The following is a 26,978-nucleotide window of genomic DNA, read 5'->3' as shown; positions in this document are numbered from 1 at the left end:
AAACACTGCCTCTTCCATTTACCACTTTGTTGACCACACAGTTTATAGTAGCTGTTCTCAGGCCCAGCCTCTTTCTTATTCACATTCTTCATTGTCATCAAAGAAGAAACTTCTCTCAGGAACTAGGTATTACAGTGCTGATTCTCTCCACAGACTGAGTGCTGGAAAATCAAGACTTTAGCCTCTTCAGTCCTGCTTGCTGCTTTATATCTTTTTAACTCATGACATGTATACAGTAGGGCTTCCATGCAGTGTGTTGAACCTTGTGAGTGCACCTGTCCTGTATTCCTTCCAGCCTGATCCCTCCCTAGCACGTACATCAGAACAGTGGAAATTAATGTTCTCATTTACATCTACTATATTGTGTCCCCTTTACATATTCTCTATGAAGCAAAACGAACAAATAGCTAGTTAGAAAAGAATAGTGTTCATGGCTTGTTAGAAGTATAGGCTTTCAGATTATCAGGATTTCTGCTTGGCTGGAGGAGCCTTGTTCTCAGCCCTCAGTCCTACCCCTTGAGGGTCCGCAGCTCTGTCATCTCTCTCAGTTCATCCCCGTACACGCTGATATACTACCTAGTAGACACAGTATTCACAAGAAGCATCTCGCTTGTAAACATTAGTGCTATGGTGTGTTCTTCAGTGCCCAGTTTCTTCCCACACAATCATTTTCTATATATTTCCCTTTAAACTGTTCGAGAAAAGCAGATGTGTCCAATGGCGTGTAGAATAGTGATGTAGAGTCTTTGGAAATGCTTAAAGAAAACCAACGAGTTTGTAATAGGATAGCCATGTCTGGAGACCCAGTGGAAGGAGAATGGGAGTCATGCTGCACACAGTGCCCACCATGATGATGATGTATGTCTTTATTCTTTGTTAGCTCCTCTTTGTGTGTCACAGTGACTGCAAAGTCCACCCTTTCAACACCCTTTGCCCATTTTTCCCCCTCACTCTTGTCAGTCAGAGAGGGTTGCTTGACACCTCATTTCCTTTAATCCTGGAGGACTCTGTGTCCAGAGAAGCCTTCTGTCCCGGCAACTGGAGATTCACTCATTTCTAGGGTGAAATGAAGTTTTCCAGCTTCTATTTAGCTTCCCCGATAGCTGAGCTTAGATCTTCACCATTAAGGCAAGGACAGATGTTTATCTAGACAAAACCATGTGTCAGCCTGGCATGGTACGTTTCTAATGTTCAAAAGTTGAAATAGTTCAAAGCTAGCCTGGGATACATATTAAGACCTTGTCTCAAAAATAAAACCAGCACAAAACCAAGGACTGATAACACAGCTCAGCAGGTACAGCACTGGCCTGGCACGCTTGAGCCCCTGGGTTCAGTCCGCTTAGTACAAGGAGGAGAAAGTGATGGGTCTGCATTCATTCTTAGGGGAAAGAAGTGACTCTTTCAAGCTACAGAAGCCAACGATACCTAGCAGTTCTTCTGAAATAGGTGGTTTGTCTTGCTTTAAAGGCCAGTGCAGACCTTTGTTTATTGTAGTTCTCATGTGTATATGTGTGTTCATAACTAAAGCTCTCCTTGTTTCGGGAGATAGTAATATGGGTAGTAAAGGCACCTGGAATACCAGGAGCCAAAGAAAATGGTGTTTCTGTGTCTGACCTTCTTACTTCCCAAATCCTTGTATATTGCTACTTTTTCCAATAAATTATTTGTGCCCAGCCATCATATAATTTCTTCAAAAATACATTCTTCTATTTAATAATGTGAGAGTGGTTTGGGGAGCAAAGTTTATGGCCTCACTATTTAATGGGAGAGAACACTCCCTGTTGTGTTAATGGAGTCCCACTCACTAGCAGAACATGTACCGTTTGTTGTCTCTGCTAGGAAGTTTAGAAATCCAAGTCCCAGGGTTTTCTCACCGCAAAGATGGCACTAAGGCTCACACGTTGAGCAAACGCCTCCCTGTAAAAGTTTGTTGGATTCTCTTAGAAGTAGCATTTGCTGCTGCTCAGGTGCTAGGAGCAGATGGCGCCACCCATAAATGCTTTTTGTCTCCCTCTCTGGGAAACCTTCGCACCTTGAGTGGACCATATGAGCCCATTAAGGCGGGAGCTGTTTGTGCCTCTACACCTCACAAGTAATATCCAACATGGTTTATAAAGCATAACCCTCCTTTCTGCTTCCTCAGTATGCGCAAAGAATGAATTTGCCTAGGCAAAACCAGGGCTGTGCCGCGAAGGAGGAGTAGCATTCTTCTCTGCACAGGATGGTCTGCAGGTGAACCACCTTTCCCGGTGAAAGCTGTGTTTACATGATTTTTAGGGCTGGGAGAATATATCCCAAAAGTGACCCTTTGTCTGTGTTTGAGGGCTTTTCCCGGCTGCTTTCTGAATAGTTTTTTGCTAAAATAAATTATAAATTGTAATAAGGAAATCTGTTCCAAGCATTCATATTTATTAGATTTTAAGATTTAATGATCATATGGGCCTAAAACAAATCTTTGATTCCCCCTGCTCCTTCATTTTAAAGCATCCAAATGGAGAGTCTTGATCTGGGTTACTTAAATATTAATTTGTGGTCATAACCCATTTTTGGCTGCTGTCAAAAGGTGTGGCTTTTAAAATGAAAGTTTCAGCAACTCACTAGCAGAGAAAAATAAAGCCCTTCTTACAAAGAGGTTCTTATTTGTTGCAAAATACAATTCATCTGAGGGTATCTGGAGCCCTCTAGAACATCATTAGGCAACTTTCCTAGAGAAAACACACAAACATGCTTTATTTGGTTAGCTCTGTTTCTTTAATGCTGGTTGATATTGGATTGTATAGGAGGAGGTCTGTTAACTAATTAATCTTATTTTAAAATTGCTACCTTACTACTTCAGTGAGATCCTAATTCTAAGTAGTGAGGAATCATGTCCCTGCTATCAATTTGGGAAAATTCACAGAAGGCAAAACTGTGTGCCTGTGTTTGGCACCTCTCTCCTGTTGCGTGTCTCTGTGCTATCCACATTCGGTGTTATGTTTTGAAAGCAGTTGCATTGTTACCTGTAGAGAGAGCTCATTCCTTTTAACCCATGTGGAATGCTTTGCGGGTTGGTTACCCTACAGGCTGTATAGAAGTTCTGGTGTTTTCCAGTTTTCCTGTATATCTGAATGCTGCAGTGCGTGTCTTTTTTTGTGGAAGAACTGTAGGGAATGTGGAATGGTTCCTCTGTGGCAGAGAATGAAAATGCCCATTACCCTACAATGGTGATTTTAAGAGACAGTTAGTGACTGCCCAGATCTGAGTCTGACAAAGCCTGTTGGAGACTCTACAAGAAGTTTTGTGGAGGTGGGTCATCACGATATTGATCAATCCAGTTTAATAAAAATTGACGGTAGTGAAACCTGTCTTACTCTATTAAGTATGTATTAATTAAGAGAAAACGTGAACACAACCGTGTAACAGCATGTAGTTTGAAGCATATGCAGTGACCCATTAGTGTAATTTGATAAAGATCCGTTAAGGACAGCCTATTGACCAACAAAAACACCCAATTCTTTTATATTAAAGACATATAAAAATTGTTCCCCTCAATCTGAAATCTGTAAGTAATCCTTCCTTAAATCTTTTTTATATGTTAATTAACTCAGCAAAAATGATTTTTTTTCAACCCTGATTGAAATCAGTTAATTCTAATCATTTTTTCATACATGATGTCAGTTAGCCAAGGAAGGTGAAAGAACATGATATTGGAATACGACCAGGACAGAGGCTCTCAAAGATTTTGTGTTATTTAATTGCCTTAATCTTAAAAGTCGAGCCTTGCTGCTTCCATTCATTAGTGCAGACACTGAGTTGCAAAAGACTCCAGAGTGACCTGCAAGCATTTGCCTCATTTGCAACAATAACACTCCTTTTGCTCTGTCATAATTTTTTAAAAATGGGGTGACTCTCACCTTGGCATCAGAAACACTGAGAAATTGTATTAGTGCTGTAGGTCTCTGCCTCCCTGAGGTGGATAGGGGACACTGGGATTGCACTTTTTATTTAATGAGGTCTTATCTAAGAGCTACTCTGTTAGACCATGGTGACCTCAGTTTTGTGATATGAGGAGCCTAGCCAGAGAGTACCCCAACTTCTCCAAGGACCAGTGACTCCGCCATGGCTCACTGGCAGTGTGCACACTAGCGCTGCTCATCTGAGAGGCTCCCTCCTTCCTTCCCAACTTCCACTGCTTCCTGTTCTTTCCGCTGATTTAGCAGGGCGTTAGAACTGACAAGTGACTTCCCGGGGAGTTGAAATCATCAGGCTATATCAGAATCGCTTTTCAGAACCGAGCTGAAGTATCTGCAGAGACACCCCATCCCAAATGCAGCTCTGGCATTTGTGGCGGTGAAATCTACATCTCGTGGTGAAACCCCTGCTCAAACGGGAAAAAACAATAAAGAGGTGGCAGTTGGAGAAAAGATGACTTTTCAAACACCAGTGTGTGCTTGTTTTCCTTTCCAACCCACTTCCCCACACTTGTCTGGTGACAGGGACCCCACAAGCCTGCCTCTGATTGCTGCTCACTTTCTTAGAAGTGATGAGATCACTAGCTCCTTCCAGCCCTCCCCCTAAGAACAGGGTCTGAGGACAGCCCACCAGGTTCAGCCACCAGCCTTGTCTCCTCTGCCTTTCTTCCTCTGCCTTACTGTCTTTTCCTCTGGGCTTTGTGAAACTTCCCTTGTTCCTTCCAAATGCCATGCTTACCTCTCCAGAGCCCCATTCCAAACCCAAGTCATTTCCAGAAGCCCAGTTAGGAGGCTGCTTAGATGACTGACAGATACCACGATGAGTGCTGATGACCGGAGGATCCTAGACCAACTTGAACTCGGGCTCCGATTTTATCCTTCTCTGCTGGTGAAAGAATATTTATCTTTTTGTGTCGAGGCTGAGCTCATCCAAGCTAAAGAAGGCATTTCTTTGCCTGAAATAATACATTGGGGGGGGGGGGACAGAAAGGTGGGGAGAAATAAATTTAACCATGCTGTCCTTTAAAACTAAATATATACCGTTTTCTCTGTCCTGATTGGTCCATTTCCGTTGACAAGTGGATCGTGAGGAAAGGGAATATCCTGAACTTAATTGTAAGTTAAGTCTCCCTTAATCCAGAAGAGCATTTGAGATTCTGTCCAAGTGTTCAATTTCCCAGGCCGCTGAGGTCTGTGAATTTCTTTTCCCAGCCTCCAGGCTGCTGCAGTACAAGTCAGCATAGCTAATGCAGATAGATCTCCTGCCTCTCGCTCTCCTCCTCCCTCGCCTTTGATTCGATATGAACAGCCTGGTAACTCCGATGCTGGGGAGAAATCTGACATAACTCTGCAGATGACTAGGTGGCCATGAAATACCTGGGGATTGTTCTTTAAGCAAAGGTAACATTTATATGCTAATGATGTCTTCCCCCCACCCCCTTTGTTGCATTTTTTTCCTAGGGCTACCAGTTCCCAAGAAGAGTCCAAAGTCGGTAAGGACTTGTCATTTACTTGGTGCTTGGAGGGGGAGGGGGAAGCGGGGAGACCCCGTCGGGAGGAAGGTAAGCTGCCTGGGTTCACCTGTCTAAATGTGCTTTTAGAGTGGCTGGGGGGTCCAGGAGCTTAGGCTCGTTTTATTAAGTTCTGGAATATGTTTGATATAGATGCTATTTGGGTTCGTCTTTTAACTATGTAGACATGTAGAAGCGGGATGCCAAAGCCATGAGGATTAAAATAATGCAGTGTGGCTTCTCTACCCAGATGCTCGCAACTCCTTTGAATGGGCGAGTTTCTGAGCTGTTTCAACTTGATACAAATGCTATTGTTTCCTTTGGGGGAGGAAGAGAGAGAAAAGGCTCCACCTGCCTGCTCACTGGCTTCTCAACTGGTGTTCGCAGGGCGGCCGTTCACATGGCTACCGGCTCTCTCCATGGCGAATTATTATTCACAAAACCAAAAGCCTGTGGGTTTAGAGGAGAATTGCTATGCCTGTATGTCTGTGCTCTCAGATAACAGTGTTCAGTGCCCAGCACTAAGAAGAAGACAGTTCCTTGCTAGGGAAATGTCCTTTGTTGTTTTGCTAGCTTTTAGCAGCATTGTGCTGCAGGTATGGGATTCTTTAAAAAAAAAAAAAAAATCAATGTTTTGCTGTCCTTTCTAATCTGGTTTCCTTGAAGATGCATTACCTACTTGGCATGCTGGCTAATAGCCTACAGGCTATAGTGTTTTTGCTTGGTCGTATGAGCTTTTACTCCCAGGGCACTAACAACAAATTAAAATGCTACTTAAAAACTCAAAATCTATGACTTGGATGCCTGCAAAATTGAACTAGGTGGCAGAAGCTTCTCGAGTCATTAATATTAGGATGAAGAAGGGGGCTTCCTTGTAACTTAGAAGATTTGGGAACCAGGAAACGTGTGGCTTTGTGCCATCTCGGGAGGAGGACCTTTAAAACTTTGCAGCTTCGAGCGCTGCAGCTGAATTCTTTCCACCTGTCTGCAAGCATGGCCGCGCCAGGCAGAAGTTTATTAAGGAGCCGAGGGGCGGGGTGGGGGTGGGGTGGGGGCTGGGCTGCATGCGTTCTGAAACCCAGCTCCCTAGTTCTGCAAAGAGAAAAAAAACCTGCCGTAGTAAGTATGGTTCTGATGGCACGGCACCGTGGCCATGGGAACACTGATGCCGGGGCTGTTTCCCGTGTCAGTTTGTGTTAATGTCCAGGCAGGAAAGCGCAGAGATGCCCAAGTGTGTGCATGTGCGCATGTGTTTATCGCTGTCCCTGGGTCATTGTCAGAAACCCACTCAGCCTTCAGACAAATCAAATGCAGCTGGAAGATGTGTCTCCTGAGCTTGAGTTAGTGGGAGCTCTCCTTTTTCTCCCCACCATGGCCATGCTGTGCTGATGCATGGCTCTGTTTTACACATCCCACATGCTGTGGACTCTTGACAGGGAGCTTTGTACTAATAGCAAGATTTCAGGTAGCGAGGTGTTCTCTGCTGTTTGCCCCTGTGCAGAAGAGGTTTTGTAATGTTTGTATATCATCTTCCCTGAAGTATTTGAGAATTACCTGGCTGGCACACGGTATCAAGCATGCACAGAGCACATGTTCATAAAGTCAGTTAAGAGAATGCTCCGGCAGGTTTTGTAGTTACCATGTCATTAGCGAGCAACAAGCCAATTACTTGGGTCGCATTCCTAGGAAAAAGCTCTCCTAACTGCTTTGCCTACAGTCTGCTGGCTCCTAATTACCCCAAGCTAAGAAGATGGGTGCTGCTGGATTTAAGAGCAGGTTCCCAGCTTGGGGCTTGTCCTCACCTGGGTCCTGCTCCAGGACAGGGACGGCAGCTTGCATGGCATGCTGGCACACTGGCAGCTGCTGCACATGATTAAGGGACCATCGGCCAAGGGCTGCTGTTGGCAGGAGAGCGTTGCAAACATCTGTGATCAGCAAGGGCTTGTACAGGTGGATGGAAAGCTGTTTCCCTTTCCCCAGTTTGAATTTGGATGGTGCCCTGCCAGTGGGCCAGATGATGATGGGATGTCTTCAGTGGAGTTGGAGGGAAGCCATGGGAATGCTGGGTGTCCATGTGCTGGTTGAGCCGCTCAGGTGGTGACGGATAGTGTCGGTTCTGCAGGCTGCATAGAGTTAAAGGTGCAGCAGTTGTGCCTGGGCTGTGGTCCATGGGATTCCGCCCCAGCTGTGAAGAGAATCTGAACCAGGTTCACACTATTGGCTGCTTGCAGAGGTTCTGACATGCTTGGCGTCCCCGATGATGGACAGCCAGCGTCCCTGTATTCCCATACTCTTTCTTTCCTTTTTAATGTTTTCAATAATTAGGCAGTTGAGATTTTATTAGAGCAGAAGGCTTTAGCATTTTAACTTTGTTTCACCTCCTGGGTTCCCCCTACAGCTTACTCTGAATAAGTAACTTAACTTACTAAAGTTAGTTTAAAAGATGTTTGTGGGTTTTGTATACTCTTGCGGGAGATTGGTGGCACCTTAATAACATTTTATTAATTTAATACCTGGATTTCTACATCATAGTTTTTCTATCACGTGGCAGTAAAAAATAAGGCACATTTGCTGTGGGGTTTTAGACTAATCTGGCAAACTTGTAACCCAACTTAGTCATTCCGACTAGAAACTTTAACTATGAGTTCAGATTGCATGCAGAGATCTTGTAAGTGTAGGGATTTTTGAATTCTAAATTGCATAGCAAATTTTGTAAGTCAGATTCATCTATGTTCCTGCCGGTTCACATCCCACGGTCTCCATTCTCCCTTTGTTAACCTGTCCATTTCTTTACCTGTTCACCAGTCTTATGGCCATCCATACATTTCTCTTCTGCTTACTCAACCATTTAGCCATTCTTTTATTCAGCACATGTAGTAGTGAGGACCACTAAGTATGGAACTGGGAATGAGACATTGGAAGTAGAAATGTTTAATAACTGTCTTCTAGGTGATAACAGTGCGAGTATCCAGGAACAAAGACAGAAAATATCCCTGCCTCCCAGCAACTGGGGGTGAAATAGATATCACAGCATAGACAGGCCTGTCTAGACCCTCTCCTCATGGGGATTAAAATCTGCTGAGCGCACACTTGGAGAGCTGAAGGAGAACTGAGTGCACACATTATTCTGGTCAGTCCATGCAGCTGTCAGTCCCAGTGACTGAAGTTGAGTGGTCGGTCTCACAGAGCCCAGACCCAAGGTGATGAAGAACTGGGGTTGGCCTGAGATTGTTTGAATTTCCCTGGCAGGCTGGGAACACCCACAGTTTTAAGATCAGTGGCAAGATGATGTCATCAAGATAGCAATAGAAAGCTTCACTCCATCATTTTCCATTCCTTTTACCTGTAAGAGATGCTGAAGGGAACTTCTGGAAGGGGTCATGTGAGGGGGACACAAGGCTCTTAGCTCCTGCCTGGGTCACCCTCCGTGGCATGCTCTGCCTCTCACACTGCACCCCTAGGCTCCACAATCCCAAAGCCACCACATGATCTTGTCACAGCTTCTACAGCCACAAGAAGTAGCAAGGATGTAGATGAAAAAAGGAATAGCTGGACTTTGAATTGTCTTCTGGCCTCTCACCCCCCACCTCAGTGAACAGCCCACGGGAGCCTCTACAAGTATAGACTGTCCACTTTGCCAAATGTCTTATATTCTATGTGAAATTTCCCGTTTCTGTCCAGCCAGGGTTCTATGCCTTCACCTGTCTGTGAGAGGGAATTTGAGTCAGGCCAGAGATAGAGGAGAGAGGCAGGAGGGAAGAGTGCTCTGGCCTCTGGCCGTTTTCACACCTCTCATGACCTTGGCCTCCTACTCAGCAGCACTTGGATCTGCTCCTGTTGCCCATGCAAATCGCTGCAGTGGCCTTGGGTTTTGGCAGATGCATCAACTGTAAATAATTTGGCTTTAAAATGGATCAATTTGTCATCTTTAAGCCACATGAATTCTTTCCATCATCTGAGCTCCTAAGTGCTGTCTGTATTCATTTGTTCTTCCGAGCAAATATTTTCAGTTTGCTTTATAAGAACCTCCATTTCTAACTCATTCTGTGAAATACTGATGAGGTAAATTTTTCCCCCATTTCCATTTATACAAACCACTGTGCCTTCCCAATTTCCCTGACCCGACAGTAAGTAGTGCAAGAGAATCATTCATTTTAGAGAGATAGGTACAATTTCATTCTAAAAGGTTTTGTGATATAAGTTCATGGCCAAGGACTCTTAAGGAGATTTTAAAATTAAGCCCATTTTCTTCTTCCAAGTTGGCAGAGATTTGAGAATGAGGAATGGAAATCTCAGTTCAGAAATCTCAGCCCAGTGACTTGTCTGGGTGCATAGCGCACACCCCAACCATGAACTCAGGCAGGGCTGTTCTTGGGGACAGTGCAGTGTTGCTAAGCTGGGGGCTTGCTGCTCTGTGTCCAAGATGCCTTGAACCTGTCAGTGTTATTTATCTTTCATCACACCTCCGCCCCAGTAGATACTACCTCAGTGCAGAGCAGCAGTGACGCTCACACTAGCCCGTCTCTGCCCCCAACCCAGGAGCCTGACCAAACTTCCCAGAACTACATTAACTCTAATGCATTCCTATTTTAAGTGCATAAATGGATTCTTCCTCTAAAGTTAAGAATGAAGCCAGTGCTTATGGTGTCACACAACGTGCTTGCATTATCTGGCTTCCAGGTCCACGTCCCGTTCCCTCATTCAGTCGCTATTCACTCTACAAAGAGTCCAAGCTGATTTTTTTGTGTGAGGACTTAGCACAAGCTGGGTTCGTTGCCAAAATAATCTATACACCCATCCATAAAACCTGCGATCCAAAGGACATTGCGGTACATTGTTTTAAATATATTCTGACTGCTTGATTCATTTCATTTCCATCTGCACACATATATTTATGCTCAGATATAAATTCCAGGCAATTAGGTAACATCTTTTTATTTATCTGTTGTTTTCTTATTGTCTGGCACAGTGTAGCTTATTCATTTGTATTTGTTAGTCAAACAAATAAATATGTTGCAGGTGGTCACTGCAGGCGGGCCTTGTCTGATATCCTGTTAATGCACTAAGTGTTTCTCTTCATCCATACGCAGGCTTCCTTTGACAGGGCTAACACTACAGCCTTATAGTTGCTTGTCTTTGAGCAAGTGCCTTACTTACAAGAATGAGATCAAGGCAGCAGACACCTAGAACCCCAGTACTCCAGAGGCAGAGGCAGGAGAATCCAGAGTTTATATTTAGCCTGGGCTACATAGTAAAACTTTCTTACACACACACACACACCAAATGATTTTAATTTGAGAGCTTTATATGAATAGTACTTTTACCTTGACCAGTTTGGGCCTCTAATAAAGGATGTCATTGAAAATGAAAAACATTTTTGAAATGTTTGCACGTATACACGCTGACTACAATTCCAAAAACCCTAAGATTTTCATTACAGAATGCATCCTTAAATTGAGGGGATGTGGTCATTTTTAACAATGAACACACAGAGGGCTAAATCTTAGCACGGTGCAAACCCAGAAATCATCCAGCTCACTGGGCTGCAGTCCTTCAGTATGGCACCAAGTCAGGCCAGGGAGTGATAGTTCCTGGTGTAGTTTTTTGGAGCACATTCTCCAAAATTTTGGAAATTCCCCTCGCTGGTATTTTCTGAGAGGCCACATTGGGTGATATTAAAGGGACTCAGAGGTATAGTTTGACAGAGATGCAGCTCTGCCTCTCATTTTGTTTTAAATCAGACTTCAAAGAGGTCTTCATGCTGAGGTGAGAAAGGTTGTTATAATGTGAAAGGTGGCTAATTTGTTTTCCGGAGACTTCATGTGCATTCTCCCTTTGTGGCCAAGCAAGCTCTAGTTAAACCTGAGGCTAGGCCCTCAGTGGCACCACAGGCAGTGTCTAGGATGAGATAAACATCCTAGGTCCTTAGAAACCCATTTGAGCAACATGTCTGTCTCTGTACATGATTCCTCTCATCGGGGTGAGATATTCTTGACAGAAGCAGCTTAAGGAAAATAAACATTCGTTTTGGCTCGTGAGCTCAGGGATATCAGTCAGTCGGGATAAGGAGGCACAACTGTGGGATTGGCTTAATCTCTGTCAGGGGGAACAGGAAGAAAGGAGCAAGGCTAGGCTAGCACCAGAAGGGCATTATCATCTTCAAGAACCACCCAGGAGACCCACTTCTGATAGCTGGCCAAATGTCACCAAAGGCTCAGCAACTTGCCAACAGACCACCAGCTGGGGACCAGGTGCTCAAACCCTTGGCTCTGTGTGGGCCACTCACTGTGTATAAAAACCAGTAGGCATGTTATGCGTCAGAAGTGCCCAACACTTTCATCAGGCTCTCAGTGTGACAGGGTGGAAAAGCTTAAAGTTTGCTCTTCAGAGACAGATACCCAGTAAGTTAGGGGAACACATGCTGCAGAGTGTACCCCCTGAAACAACGAATCGTGAGCACTCTCCAGTTATACTGTAGCATGAAGGCTTAGGGGCTGGGGGTTGGGAGGGAGGAGTGACCTTGAATGGAGACTGAAGCTTTCAAGATTAGAGACTTACCTCATCTGTGAAATGGGCTCATCCTACAATCAGGCATTGCCATTATTCTAAGGAACAAAAATAGGGTAGGCACTTGATGGGAAGAGTGTGAGTCTCCAGACAAACTCAGCTCCTGCACTGAATGACTTGTTTTTATATTTAGAATATCTCCTTAACAACATAAAACTCATAGTCTGGTTACTAAAGTTCACTTCAAGATGGAAAGAGCCTTTAAGTTTCCTTGTAAAATGTTACCTGTTGCTATTTAAAAAAAGAAAAAGAAAAAGATAAGCTGCACTGAAAAGTATGAAAATTAAAGGAAGAAACCTAAGCACAGTACCTTTTTTTCCCTAAATATCATGCGATATGTTTACACCAACAATGGTCAGATGCTGTTATGTATGCTTTGTGACTGGGAGTCTTGTAAGAGAAATGAGAAAGACAACTTGCTGTGCATGTCGCCCAAGGAAGGGACAGAGTAGGGGTCGCTTTTCAAGGCACGATATGAGGGCCATAGGACTGGTGTCAGTGTGGAGAAAGACGTTAAAAGGTGGCGGGGCGCCTATGTCAAGTCTGTCTAGTCTATCCAGTCTGTCTAGCTCAAAGCCTGAAGAAAGGAAGGCTGATGTTGTGTTGTATCTTCCCTGTGCTTTCCCCGGTGTCTTCTCTACTTCACCTTTACATGTGAGGGCTTTCCTAAGTACAGAACTTTTCCAAACCCTGTAGCCAGAGCTCTAGCAGTCAGGAGCAAATGAAGGAGTTAGGAGGTGGCTGCCAATAAAATGCTTGCCACACAGATATAAAAACCTATGTTCTTTTTGGACTTTTCTTTATCTACTAATTGGGGGAAAGGCTTGTGGACATTTCTAACAAAGGTTGAAAGATGTGTTAGGGGAACACATGCTGCAGAGTGTACCCCCTGAAACAACTACTCGTGAGCACTCTCCAGTTATACTGTAGCATGAAGGCTTAGGGGCTGGGGGTTGGGAGGGAGGAGTGACCTTGAATGGAGACTGGTGTGCTCCTTGCCATCTGAGGGGAGAGCAAGGAGTTGGATTGGTAATAGCCTCTGGTGACAGAGCTCTAGGGAACCGATTGCACACAGTCAGGATCTCATGCACTTCTTTTAAAGATCTATGTTTTGTGTGATAGATGATAGACATGCATATGCATGGGAAAGTGCGCGCGCACACACACATACACACACACACACACACACACACACACAGGTCTCCTACTTCCTGATCACTAGGCACAGAAGTTCAGTAACATGGTATAAAGAGGCAGAAATCCAGTATAGCATTTGCAGGGGTGAAACCATTATGAGGATCTTGGTTGCTGTCTCTGTCAGTTCAGAGAACATTTCATAAGACACAAGTCTGTGCTAAGCTGGATTCAGTGATCAAGAACTTGACTCTGCCTTTGAAGTCAGTGAAGTTCCCTCTTTGACAGGTATTTGAACTGTGGACAGTCTGGAAAGACTGACCCCTGCATGGCAATATATATACAGACATCACATTTGCTCTTGACTTTTAAACTCACAGAAGTATCAGTAATTCAAGAGGTAGAAAGCCACACCTCTAGAATTGATTCGCAGAAAACTATAGAAGCTCTTGACCAAATGGTTCTCTGCACATGAGTATAGTGCACTGTGGCGCTGGGTGTGACTACCTTATGCTCTGACCCAGTCCTGCTGGAATGGAACAGGTAGAAACCTTTAGAGCAGAATGAGTATTTGTTACTAAGAGGAACAACATGTGGGGCCACACAAAGCATGTTTAGCCCTGGTTGTATTGCTTGTAGACAGTGCAGACTTACATCTGAAACATGGTATCTTGAGTCACATTTTTTGTCAGGAAATAAGGGTGTCAGGATAGACGGTACATCCTACAATAAGGGACGTCCCGAGAACTTACAGTGAAAATCAGATTCGTCTCCCCACTACAGCCCAGAGAACACCATGCTCTATGGTCATATCTTTCTGTCTAGTCCAGCCCTCTGTCTTTCTGCCAATCATTTGAGGATTTATCTGCATCCAACACTTGGCTGGAAAAAGGTAGTGGCCAGGGTGTGCTGTTCTAAGCTCATACGCACATGCGCGTGCACGGTCAGGCTGGGGAGAGATGCCCACTGCAGAAGCCACAACCGTCTTCCTTTCTCGGCTCTCTGACTTGCTTTCTTACAGCAGCCACTGGAGAGGAAAGACAGCCAGAACAGCTCCCAGCACAGTGTCTCCAGCCACCGGAGCCTGCACACGGCATCCCCGAGCCACGGCACACAGGTGCTCCCTGAGTACCCACCTGCAGACGCCTCTGCTCCAGATCAGACCGACAGCTCTGGGCAGAAAAAGCCAGATCCTTTTAAAATCTGGGCCCAGTCCAGGAGCATGTATGAAAACCGACGTGAGTAACGCACCGGTCCCTGCTTTTCCAGGCCCTTTCGTGCTGTCTAACTTCCTCTTGATTAAAGAGGCCTAGGTGTCGAGTGGATAGAGGGAAAGGAAGTGGAAAGCTGCAGCTCCTCAGAGCAGATAGAATCTTCTGGCTATCTGTGTAGTCTGGATGATGTCTCCATTTTGAGGAAGCTCAGGTAAAGAGGTGGTTGCTGAGAGCCACCATCTTCAGTTCTTTCCCAAGTGGAGGCCGTGGCACGCTCTGTGCTCCTGTCAGACAGAGCTGCTCAGACGCATAGCAGCACAGTTGTGATTGTGGGTTCATGAGAAGAGCTCAGGTGCCTTCTTTGTAACCTTGTGGATTTTTAAATTTACTGGTAATGTTTTATTTTACCCTCTTCAATCTTTACGAACATTTCTCTTAAAAAGGTGGGGGGGGGGACCTCACAGAGAGTAATTGTAGCTTAATTATCTATGTACTGGTCAGGTGTGCTCTTGGGAAAAAACTCACAGGGGATGATTGTAGCTTAATTATATATTGGTCAGGTGTGCTTTTGGGAAAATAACTCACAGAGGATAGTTATAGCTTAATTCTTTATACACTGGTCAGGTGTGTTCTGTGTTCTGCCTTTTTATTAGACAGACTTGGAAAAATGGGCTTCAGAATTTGCCAAATCTTAAAAACCTAAAATCCCCTCCGTGTTTCTCGCCTCTCTTTTTTAATGACACTGCGGACACTCACCATCAGTAGTCTTCGTTATTTTATCAAAACAAGTCCCTAAAGTGCCCTGGGCTTGGCAGAAACACAGCAGGCCTTTTGGACACTTTGCTGTCCCTGACATTTTTCTCACCAGATGGTTGGTCAGTATGCCCTGGAATGAGGCAGCGTGTGTTAGGAGGAAAGACATTATATTTGTGACTTGGGAGAAGCTGAGAGAGAAAACAGCCTTGCTTTGCCTGGCTGCCCGAAGCATGGGCTGTGTCCCTAGCCACAGTCTCCATGGAGATGCAAACCCAGAAGCTGCTGAGAGGTTAAGGGTTCTCCTTGCTCTCACCAACCACTCTGACTTGGCTGTGCAGCACACCTGTGCTGGCGGAAGGGTGTTTTAGGAGACTCACAATTGTTCTGTGACTCAGATGAAGGGAATGAGTAAGGCCCGAAGCCCCAAGAAGAACTGACCAAACCCTCAGGTAAAAGTCAACAATTAGGGAGTACGGGAGGGTCTCACCTCTCACTGATAATCAGCTGTTGCAGGTCCCTTGGAGTATCATCAGGGTACAGCAGTGAGCCATTAGCTAGGCTGTTGTACTGGCTCAGCCTCACCATAAGGAAAGCCAGCTAATTTGGAAATGGAACACACACCTATCTACCTCACCCCAACTGAGGAAGATGCTATCAAACTATTCTGGAAGCCAGACTCAAGGAAATTTCCCACAGACAACACTAACAACAAAGCTGAGCATCCTTTATCAAAAATGCTTCCAATTTCAGATTTTGAAAGATTTGCTTATCCATAACAAGAGAGTCTGAGAATGGGACCTGAGTCTAAATTTCAAATCCATTTCTGTTTCATATATCCCTTACACTCAAAGCCAGAAAGTCATTTTAAACTGAATTTGCAGTGATTTTATTTGTGAATGTAAGCTTTATGGCATGGCCCTTTCTTCTTGTGGTGTGACGTCAGTACTTAAAAGCTGTGGGTCTTAGAGCATCTGAGGTTTTCAGATCCGGGATGCCCAACTGGTATAAACCTGGGCTTCATACCAGGAATCTTCTCTAACTGTAGTGATTTCTCTTTAAAATGCCACTGAAGGAATGCCTCCCATGGGAAAATGTTCCATATTCCCTTCACATTTCTCTCTAACCGTGTGGCTTCTTCAGTCGATGAGCTAACTTCAGGGAATGTTGAGTGATCACTTTATTGACCATGGCCCTGCTTTCTTCAGTACGGAACACATTATGATTGAGTTTTCCATGGTCTGATCATTTAGTGATCCAATAAATCATTCCCTGAACTACTGGCTGGTACTCCTGGATTGACAGGATGCTCCAAGCTCATGCTCGATGGTAGGCATATTTGCCCTAGAGCAGCAGTATTTCTTGAGATTTGGATATTCATCTTTTAAGATGGGGAAAAGAAATTGAAATATCCAGTATGGCTATACCCAATTGCTATAAGCACTGACAGTGCTCTCAAGTGGAGGTGAGACAAACATTTGGAAATCTTTCAATTTTGCTCCTTGACTTTGTGTTGCATCAACGCAATCAGGAGCACTGGGGATTAGAGGTTCTGTGATCCAGTGATAGTAGCAGCCTAATGGCTATTAAGGTCTATATAGATTTTTTTTTTCTTCTCTACTGAGAATGATGAAAATCCACCTGCCCCCAGTATAATTATTCTGTCTGTCACAGATGTTCTTCTTTCCATGGCACCTACTAATGAACCCGTATCAGTCTTGCCTTTGAATTAGTATTTTGTTTAATCTCAAAATTATTTCTCCCATTGCCCTAAGTCATTTTGTATTTTGTCTTTTAAGAACTTTTTTTTTTTTTAAAAAAAAAGAGGAATGTCTGGGTGGAGGGAATTCCCTCCCTATCCCATGATAATAAAAGCAAATACTGAAGGAAAATTAAAGTAAGTCACAGTACAGTAAATATATATATAATTCCCTTAATGTTAAGATAACTTCTCCTTTTTAATTAAACTTCATTGTTAAAGGCAATGTAAAGGCAGACACACAGATGACCACTTTCCTTTCCATGGTCTAGGTGTTTCAAAAAATACCCTCCTCTTGGTTTGGCCATCTGCCAAAACAGCAGTGTCAAGATGATTTCATCTGAGTTACAAATGTGTTAATGAATCCCTTTGAAGGATTTCAATGTTAATTAAAGACTTGAAGTCCTTTAAATAAGCCATCTTGCCTGTTTTGTATTTTCTCTAGATAACATGCCAGTTGGATCCATGTCTTTCAAAATGACATGATTGGTCTTATTAGCAGATGTTCACACAGTCACCTGGTGCACAGCAGCATTTACTATAAAAGAAACTCCAAAGCTTATAAGTAAAGTATTTGCCTGTTTGTGGTATAGCTTGAAAAGGAAGCAGTCAACACTGTCATCTTAACCAGCATTATAAAGCTGTCCTTTAGGGAGTTGTGCTTACAAGTCTGACACCAGGAATTTAAGAAGATTATAACAATTTCTATCTGTGTGTTCATTCAGAGTCAACGGATTCTGTGATTGCATCTCAAACATAAGAAAGACTGTTCTGGTTTAAACTGCGTAGAATTCACCGGGGCATACTTCAGCCTAAGAACGCAGTCTCTCGGGATTGATGTTCCCCTAAATAATCAGTGTTGGTGTATAATGGTGGCACACATATGCTTCCATTTTCTCAAAAGGCAATGAGAGTTTAGACAGCTTTGTAGTGTTGATGACATGAAACAAGGTCATTCAAGAAGGTGGCTAGAGCCTATGTAAACATCAGGAGCCTACAACAGTAAGAAGTCACAGGAAGCCCTCAGGGTTCAGTTAGCTATTTGACAAGTAAAGCACTGAGATAAAAAAAAAAAGTGAAAACCAGAACCAAGCTAGAGTCCCTTTGAACCCAAAGCAGTCGTGACCTTTATTGTGACCCTGAATTGAACATCCCTTATCAGTCATGACAAAGTTAAAATGAACTAAGAAAGAGCACACATTAAGCTTTACACAATTGTGAAATTGATATTCCAGCTATGTCACCTTCGCCTGCATCAGGATTGAGCAAGGGTGAAAGAGACAGAGAAATCAATTCCACGAATTTTGGAGAATGTCAGAGTAAGGATCCGCCACAAACTTTTGCTCCTCCATTCTCATCCATCCTGTTTGATGTTCCCATGTGTCTGGGGAGAAGGCTACAGAAGTGAGGGAAGATAAAAGTGCATGTATTGGCCGAGCATGAACCAGGCATCAGATGAGATTAGGGGGTGACGCGTGTTTTCGCAGTTTGTACCAGTGGTGACACCAGGGCCTGGTGACCCCACTCGAACTACACTTCAAGGAAAGTCGTTCTGCTACTTTGTTAAGTGACCACAACCAGCACCAGAAGCAGATTAGTTACAGAGATTGTCCCCTAGGTGAGGATTTAAGATGCGCACAGATGGATCAGAGCTATAAGTTCTGTAAGACTGACCTCACTAAAATACAAACAGTAACAAAATATATATATATATGGTAATTTGGAGGAAATGGCCTCACCCTGATGCTCTCTAAATACAACCTCTGAAAGTAGAGAGTGAAAACAGTTGGGGGAACTAAACCTTAGTACTTTTTATACAAAGAAGTAATATCATAGAAAATAAATTTTGAATACCATAGTATGTATCCATATCAATTCACACGACAAAATTATATTTATGTGGGTAAATGGTATTCAGTTGGTAAGAAGAATAAAATTGTTAGTAGGCAAAAATTAAAGTACCAGAAGACTTTCTTTGTCATATGTCTGTGTTGGTGTTTGTGTTTGTGTCTGTGTTTCCTTGTTCATTGTTAGTGTCTTTATATCCCAAGTGTCACCGGGCACCTTTCTTTCTTTCCTTTTTTTTTTTTTTTTTTTTGGATAAACTTACCATTTTTTTTTGTTGATTCTTGAAAGAAAGCAAAACTTTTTTTTTTCCTGTGGGCTAACTCAGATGATTGACCTGAATCTGTTGGGTCTCCTCCTCCAAATACCATGATAGCTGACATCTCATTACCACATAAAGTAGAAATGAGCTAGGATTTTTTTTTTTTTTGTCCCTGTAGGATAGAGAAACGATACTGTGTTATATGATGCTGAAGAAGAAGAAGGAGGAAAAAAAAAAAAAAGACTGGGCTGATGGCCTTTGCAGAGATTCTTTAATTGCTCACAGAAAGCTCCAGCAGCCAGTGGCCTTTTGAGGTGCTAGTTTCCTTCCGTGGATAACCCAAAAGACAGAGCACCCTCTGAGTTAGCTTGTTATTTCAGTGACACCATTAACAGCAAGCATCATTTACTAAGCTACTCACACAGGAATGAATGAATTGTATGTGTATATATAAAATGTGTTCAAGGACACATTAATCTCTGTTTCGGTAGGATTCCTGTGGTATAGCTGGGTTTCCTTTCCTTGGCATGTTGCAGGTTAGCCTCAGCATCTATAATAAAGAGGATGAGATACACACACCGAGGTAGAGCCCCAGCGTTCCAGTAGCTCAAGTGAAATATCCACCTGTGAGCCAGTCCACTCTCCTGCACTTACCTGTTTGTTTTGTTCCCGTTGGATTAGTCATTTACTGTGCATCTTAGGCTCTAGACAACGCACTAAAAAGGAACAATTCTCCCTTGTTGTGAAATCTAAGCCACCATTTTCATCTTTCCTGTTTTATCACAAAATTGGAGAAGATGGGAATTAAAATCTCAGGCCTGGAAACTCCTACAGCCCAAAACACAATGAGACGAGTAAGAAAGACTGTCCCTTCAGGAGTCAGTGCAGCAAAATTATAATGTATTCCCTTTAACTAAAAGTTGTGCCACTTTATAGACTATAAAACACTTTGTATGTACATTAAATACTCAATAAGAATGACATGAAAGTAACCACTTTTATTGTCTCAGTGAAGTGACACTGCAGTTATATAGAATGAGTCCATGCACAACAAGCATTTTCTGGAACTTATTCAGAGCTTCATTTTCAAGCACTAGGCCATTACTGAGTGTTAAATATAAAATAGCAAGTTATTGAATAATGAATTATTATGTATAATGTTCAAATACCATAGGCAAATTAAGGGAAAGCTGTAATTTAGTGATGAGATACAGTTAATTGCTCAGAAGATTCTGTCCTCCGTTGACCCTAGGAATGAAGTCTGACAGCGTTGGGATAATAGGACTGAAATCATATTAAACGCTGTATTTACCAGCCCTAGAGTTGTTTTGTTTTATAATGGTGCCAGGGATCAAACCCAAGGCTTGGGGAAGGATAGGTGAACAGTATCCCATCAAGCCATGCATCCCGTAGCCCTTTTAAGTAACTTTTTTCCTCACAAAATTGATCTTGTATCAAATTACTGGTGTCACTGGTCTTGATTATGTTAGAGGAAAAGAAAATAATTAAAAATTAATTAGAAATTCTTTTTAGCCCAAACCGTAATACTTACTATCCTCTCAGTAAAATCACAAATCATTTAAAGGAACATTCCAATCCATAGATCCTATGTCTTCTCCAGAGAGATGCTCACGACAGGTGACTTTATTCGTGGATGTTTGCTTTGTAGTGCAACACATAGTGATTTAATTTGCTTGATCCCTCTTGCAGAGATGCTGGGGGGAGAGACCCTTGCTGACTCCTGGCTCAGCTGTCCATGATGCTGTGAGCTAAAGTAGGAATTTAGCATGTGCTTGTGGTCCTTTGGAGAACTGCAGGGCTGACTGGCCCTGCCACCTACTTGTGCCCCTTGTTGTCACCCAGCCATGACCTTTTCTTTAGTTGCCTGTGACGCTTTTATCTGTGCATACACCATGCATCCTGGTCCTGTTTGTTCTGATCTTAGACACGAGATCCCTTTTATTAGTGAAATGATCTTTCTCCCTTCTTCCTTCTCTGCAGTTCCAGATTACCAGGAACAGGACATCTTCCTCTGGAGAAAAGAGACCGGATTTGGATTTAGGATTCTGGGTGGAAATGAGCCAGGGGAACCCGTGAGTCTTTTATCTGCTTCCTTCCCCAGTGCTGTTTGCTAAGGCTTCAAAGGAAAGCAGCAGCAGTGACAGATCACCAAGATAGGAATCCAGCTAGCTGTGGCCCTTGGCTCTTTCATCTCGGGTAGTATGGAGTTCGTGCTAGCTTTTGGTGGATCTGTGGTTGTTGTTGTTGTTGTTGTTGTTTGTCTTGAGGAGGAAGGAAAGTAATGGTATCTACAGCTTTTGTGTGTGGTGGGGAATCTGAGCAGCTGTCGCTGCACACACACTAAGAAGAAAGAAGACAAAAAGCAGACTGAGCATCATTCTAACACAGCTCTGTGGCCTCTGCAGTAGGGAGAGGGTGTGTGTGCTTGAGTAGAACGTACAGGGGTCTGTGTAGTACAGGACTAGAGCACAAGGGAGCTTCCCTAGGCAGCAGTGCGGTTCAGGAAAATGGCACCCGGCCTTTAAATAACAGAGAAAGACCCCTGAAGACTGAGTGATCTAGAAACACTGAGTCCCCTCCAGGGCCTAGTCTCTTAGAGTAAGTTTACATCACAATGTCCTTTGCAAGGCAAACAAAAGAGAAGGAGCCTTGATCCCTTTGGAATAAAAGCTATTATTATTATTATTATTATTATTATTATTTATTATGTGGTGTGCTCTGCTGAAGACTTCTAGCACATGTTCTCTCCTTTATCCAGGATGTATCCCTGTTTTTCAAACCAGAAAATAAAAGCCCCAGAAAGATTAAGTAACTGGCCTGAGGTCACAGAGCTAGTATAAATAGAGGGACTGACACAGTCCAAGTCCTTCAACTTTTTGTTCTTGTCCCTCATAAACTCTAAATGTCATGGGAAGAGAATGCTAACATTATTGTCTACCAAGAAGACAAAGCCGCACACCGGTATTTAAACTCAACATTTAGTCAACCGTGATTCTTCAAGGCTTCGAATTCAACCATTCCTCTGCCTTCTGGTCCTGAGAGATGGCAGAAATGGGAATGTCAAGCCAGACTGCTTCATTTTCCCCTCATTTTGTACTGTTTAGTGAAATGCCCTACTTCTAAGCAGACAGCACTAGACCCTTTAAGAGAAGAAGTATCGATATAATTAGTGGGGCTCAGTGAAAGTGAGGTTCTTGAGTAGACAGGAAATGAGGAAAAGCCTTTGAAATAAGGAAATAAATTGATCACTTTTCCAGAGTAGAAGAAAAATACATGATTGACAGACCAGGGATCCATCTATTTCAGAGAGCCCCGTAACAAATAGTTACTCTTTCCACAAATGGCTACGGCACCTGGCACAGTGCCTTATGCACAGTAGGTGCTCAATAATTGTTTGTGGCACGCATTCAGATATGAATGAATAAGCCGGATTATTTTTAGAGATGTGCAGGCCATCAGTCTTGATAGTGAACCCCACAGGACAGCGTTTCACCCGTCATCTGATTACTCAACAGATTTATATCGGTCACATCGTACCGCTGGGTGCTGCTGACACAGACGGCCGCCTGAGGTCTGGAGACGAATTAATCTGTGTGGACGGGACACCAGTCATTGGGAAATCACACCAGCTCGTGGTCCAGCTTATGCAACAAGCTGCCAAGCAAGGCCACGTCAATCTCACAGTGAGGCGCAAAGTGGTGTTTGCCGGTATGTTTCCCCTTCACTCCTCCAGACCGCGCTCTGGCTGCGTCTGCCTCCTCAAGCTTCTATTTTAGCAAATGTTTGCAAATGTGATCGAGCTCAGAACTTCCAGATGGTTTGTTCCTCCCCAGCCCTGCTGTCTGTCATTCAGAAGTAGTTTAATATGCTGCTTGCATATGCTCCAGAAAGATGTCCAGAAGAGTGCTAGCTGGCTATCCGTCCCCTGCCTCTTGCCCCCTCACCAACCAGGACTTCGCCTTCCTCCTCCCTGGGTGACAACCCTCATCCCAAGAGCCCATCAGGAGTGGGAGAAAAGGTCAGCTCGGGATTCAAAGAATAGAAGCCAGGTTCAGACTGTGAAATGAGCCCGACCCTACCCGGCACCCAGCTCTTGCTTCGTCCCTCGAGGCTCATCTTTGCCCTTGCCTGGAAAGCTAAGGAGCTGGCCGGTTCTAGGGCACCCCTCATTTCCTCTGCAGTTTTTAAAATACCTTTCAGGCTCGACTCACAAGGAACACTTCTCCAGAAGCTCTCAGGTTTTAGCAACCCCTCCCTGCCACGCCTGTGGCTCGAGAGCTTATTTCCATATCTGTCTCTGCCACTTTAAGAAGCTCTGACATATCTGCTCTTTCCTGAAGCATGTCTTTACTGTTTACCTTCACATGCAGAAGAGGAAGATTAACCGTTGTGTCAGTTGATTTACTGAAGAAGCAAGATGGGAAACCTGAGTTCTCTGTAGCCTTGACGTCAGTGTAGCAACCAGATAAAACTAGTTGACCCTTTTTTGTTTGTTTGTTTGTTTGTTTGTTTGTTTGTTTTTTGGTTTTTTTGGATTTGTTTTTTTCGAGACAGGGTTTCTCTGTGTAGCCCTGGCTGTCCTGGAGCTCACTCTGTAGACCAGGCTGGCGTCAACTCAGAAATCCGCCTGCTTCTGCCTCCCAAATGCTGGGATTAAAGGCATGCGCCACCACCACTGCCTGACTTTTTTTGTTGTTTTTGTTTTTTTGGATTTAACTAGTTGACCCTTTAAAAAAACACTAATGTAGCTTACTTTAAGTAATATATCCCTAGTAGTATGATGTTTTTACATGCCAGCATCAGAGTTTAAGGGCAGCCGTTGAAAACAGTCCCACTCCACCACAGACTGACCCTTAGAACTCATACCAGGCCCCCAAAGCTCTTAGAGCACAGCATGCCGTGCAGCAGGTAGCATGGTTTGGTTTGGGTTTTGAGGTGAGTTAAAAACTATTCGATTTCCCTGGCTTAAATTAAAGTAGTAATGCAGTGTAAATTTCACTCTCTTGTTTCAGGTTTATTTTGAAAGTCTTAAATGTTTGAGATGTTTAGCACAGTTAGTCCTTTGCAGACATCATGTTAAGTGAAATTAGGTAAACAGACAGCAAGCAGAAAGGGGGAGAACCGGAGAATTGTTCTTCAGTGGTGAGGCTTTCACTTTGGAGGGTGGACAAAATTTTAGAAATGGGCAGCAGTGACGTCTACATGACAGTGTAATGATATACCTGTGCCCCTGAGTTATGTGTAGCAACTGTCAGATTGTAACATTTGTGTTTCTCATAATGAAGAACATCTATGGAAGTAAAAGCTTTGTGAGTAAAGATAATCGTGGCCACAGCCTCCATCTGCACACACCCCTGCTGGTACCTGGTTCCACCTAGGGTGTGGACTAAGAATTTCTGCTCCATTAGCTGACAAGGCAGCAAAACAGGAAGCCTGACTAACATTGGAATGAAAGCTAATGCCTCTAGCTTTATGTTTGGAGTAGATGTTTACAGATGGGAGCTGGGGAGAGCAGTTAAGTGTACCTACCATGGGTCCTTATGAATCCATCTGTGTGAGTCTTAAAGGTAACCCCTAGCAGCATCCTGCCCAATGAAGAAGTAAACACTGAGCAAACATGACAGGAGGAGGGGAGATCAGACTGAGTGAGTGAGCCTGTGAATCCTCGCCTCCACTGGTAGAGCTTATACCAGTGTCCTCACAATTCCTTCCCACACAGGAGAAAGGTCAGACCTGGGTGTTGCTATATAGACTGAATGGCATTGTGGGTATTGTCACTGTACTGTCTACCCTGTAAATACTGTCTACCTCCTAAATACAGCACTATTTAGGGGTCCTCTTTGGGGGTCAATGTGTAGTCTGCCTTCCTGGAGCCTGACTATTAACATTTCCACAGCAAGGCTGCTTTTCTTGCTTGTGTGGCAAGAAAAGATGGGTCCAGGTGCCATCGTTAGCGTCTTGATTTTTTTTTTACAGGTTGGGAAGTTGGAATTGTGATGGCTGGGTCTGACTTCTGGGAATCAAATGGTTTAGACACATATCTCTCTTGCAGTCCCCAAAGCAGAGAATGAGGTGCCCTCACCAGCCTCGTCACACCACAGTAGCAACCAGCCGGCATCTCTGACGGAAGAGAAGCGCACACCACAGGGCAGCCAGAACTCGCTGAACACCGTGAGCTCTGGCAGCGGCAGTACCAGCGGCATTGGCAGCGGTGGTGGCGGGGGCAGCGGCGTGGTGAGTGCCGTGCTGCAGCCCTATGATGTGGAGATTCGGCGTGGGGAGAATGAGGGCTTTGGGTTTGTCATCGTGTCCTCCGTGAGCAGGCCTGAAGCAGGCACAACCTTCGGTGAGTGCTAAAAAGGACTGGGCCCGGGAAGGCTTAGCTATTTAGGTTGTTTGCTGCCCTTACAGAGGATGCAAGTTTAGCTCTTAACAGAAAGGCCTTAATGGTTTTTGGGTTTTTTTGTTTTGTTTTGTTTTTTGCTTCAGATATTAAAGTCTTAATTGGAGATGGAGTTTATTTGATAGAGTTTGTTGGGTCCCCTTCCCCGCTTCCCCCTTTTAGCTTTCTTAATGTGTGGTCATGCACAACTTCAAGTACACAAAAGATTTATGTCAAATTTGAATAGCGGCCCCTTGGTAGTGTAAAGGATTATATATACAGTTTTTGCCACCAAAAGACTTGAGAAAGTTCCTAAGTAGAGGATACTAATAACAATGGCCTCGGAATGTCATAAGGATTTCTAAAAGCAGCAGATGCTTGTAAGAAAGAATGCCTAGGAAAAGTAGAGATGGAAGAAGGAAAAGTGACCTGTGATTCTCCCCCACCTGAATGCTGCCTGAAGTTTTAAATGACGCTTTATGCTTGCTTTAGAATCTAGCTAAACACTGAGTCATTTGATCTGGGGACTTATTCAGATCTCGGGTTTTACTGAAGTATGGAAGTATAATGTTTTGTAATCTCCAAATATTCACAAAGGCAAACAGGGAACCAGTTGAGTCTCTGAGTCTCCTCCCTGTTGCAATGGATGCACACCCGTTTTTCTGATTCAGTCCCTTGTCACTTCCGGAGCACACTGGAAGGTGATAGTAAGAGTTACTATATTTCTTCAAGTGGCTCGACGCCATAGGGCCTTGTGGCCAGAGGTCTAGGTCACTGATTGAAGTTAACAAAGGGATAGATCCCTTTAACATTCTGATCCAATAGAACCCACTCCGTCTCCAGTTAGTCTTGATAAGTTGCTTCTTGCTAAAGGGGCCTCTCAGCCTGGTCTGGCCATGTGTGGCTGTAGTAACCACACCCATTACTAACCGTGCTTCTCTGAGCTGTGAAGCTCAAGTTATCACAGCATGGCCCAGCATCAAGGCACCAGTTTTTATTTTGTTTTATTTTGCTTTGCTTTTAAGTTACCCCCAAGGACTTTTCTGCTGACTTTAAAAATAACAAGAAACAGGGGAAGGAAATACCAAGTTGTTTTCCACCCCAAATCTCCAGTGCACCCCACAGCACACTGAGCTGTACCATAGTTCTTGTTTTCAGACTCCAGAAAGAGAAAGCAGGTGTGTCAGGTGACAGGCCCTGTGTGGGGTGATGAGTATTGAGTGTTTCCACTTACAGTTGGATCTTTTGATTATTTTCCTTGGGTTCTTACAATCAACAAATTGAACTTTCCCTAACACCTTGCACGAGCCTGCTGAGCTATGCAGAGCCTTTCTTCATGCCTGCTGTTTGGGACCCTTGTCCTGCAGGCTGCTGGCCTTGGAGCTGAGCCGCATTTACTCGGGACCTTGGTCCCACGCATACACCTGCTGTGCACCTCCTGCCTACATTCAGGACCGCTCACTTGCTTTCTAGAATTCTTTGAGTTTGGCATTCCACTTAGTGACACAGACTCAGTCAACTCCTCCGTTCAGATCTGAAGGAGTCAAAGTGTGTTTTTCAGATAGTTTCTCCTTCAGGTC

General features: G+C 43.9%; 1 protein-coding gene across 20 annotated transcripts in view; it reads left to right on the top strand.

The window, feature by feature from the left end:
• Magi1 (membrane associated guanylate kinase, WW and PDZ domain containing 1) overlaps positions 1 to 26,978 on the top strand; it is a 137,583-nt gene that overhangs the window by 90,535 nt on the left and 20,070 nt on the right. For 11 of the 20 annotated variants that reach the window (XM_052174369.1, XM_052174365.1, XM_052174364.1 and 8 more), the window contains 6 exons: positions 5,412 to 5,443; positions 14,184 to 14,400; positions 18,124 to 18,207; positions 20,997 to 21,088; positions 22,532 to 22,724; positions 25,069 to 25,362. In XM_052174369.1, the coding sequence (XP_052030329.1) occupies positions 5,412 to 5,443; positions 14,184 to 14,400; positions 18,124 to 18,207; positions 20,997 to 21,088; positions 22,532 to 22,724; positions 25,069 to 25,362 (912 nt within the window). The remainder of the gene's footprint in view (positions 1 to 5,411; positions 5,444 to 14,183; positions 14,401 to 18,123; positions 18,208 to 20,996; positions 21,089 to 22,531; positions 22,725 to 25,068; positions 25,363 to 26,978) is intronic. The other 9 variants (XM_052174362.1, XM_052174359.1, XM_052174375.1 and 6 more) reach the window with 2 other exon arrangements.

Source organism: Apodemus sylvaticus, chromosome 2 (genome assembly GCF_947179515.1).
Source record: "Apodemus sylvaticus chromosome 2, mApoSyl1.1, whole genome shotgun sequence".
Lineage (NCBI taxonomy): Eukaryota > Metazoa > Chordata > Mammalia > Rodentia > Muridae > Apodemus > Apodemus sylvaticus.
The sequence above is the reverse complement of the archived record's forward strand: the minus strand, read 5'-3'. Positions and strand labels throughout refer to the sequence as shown.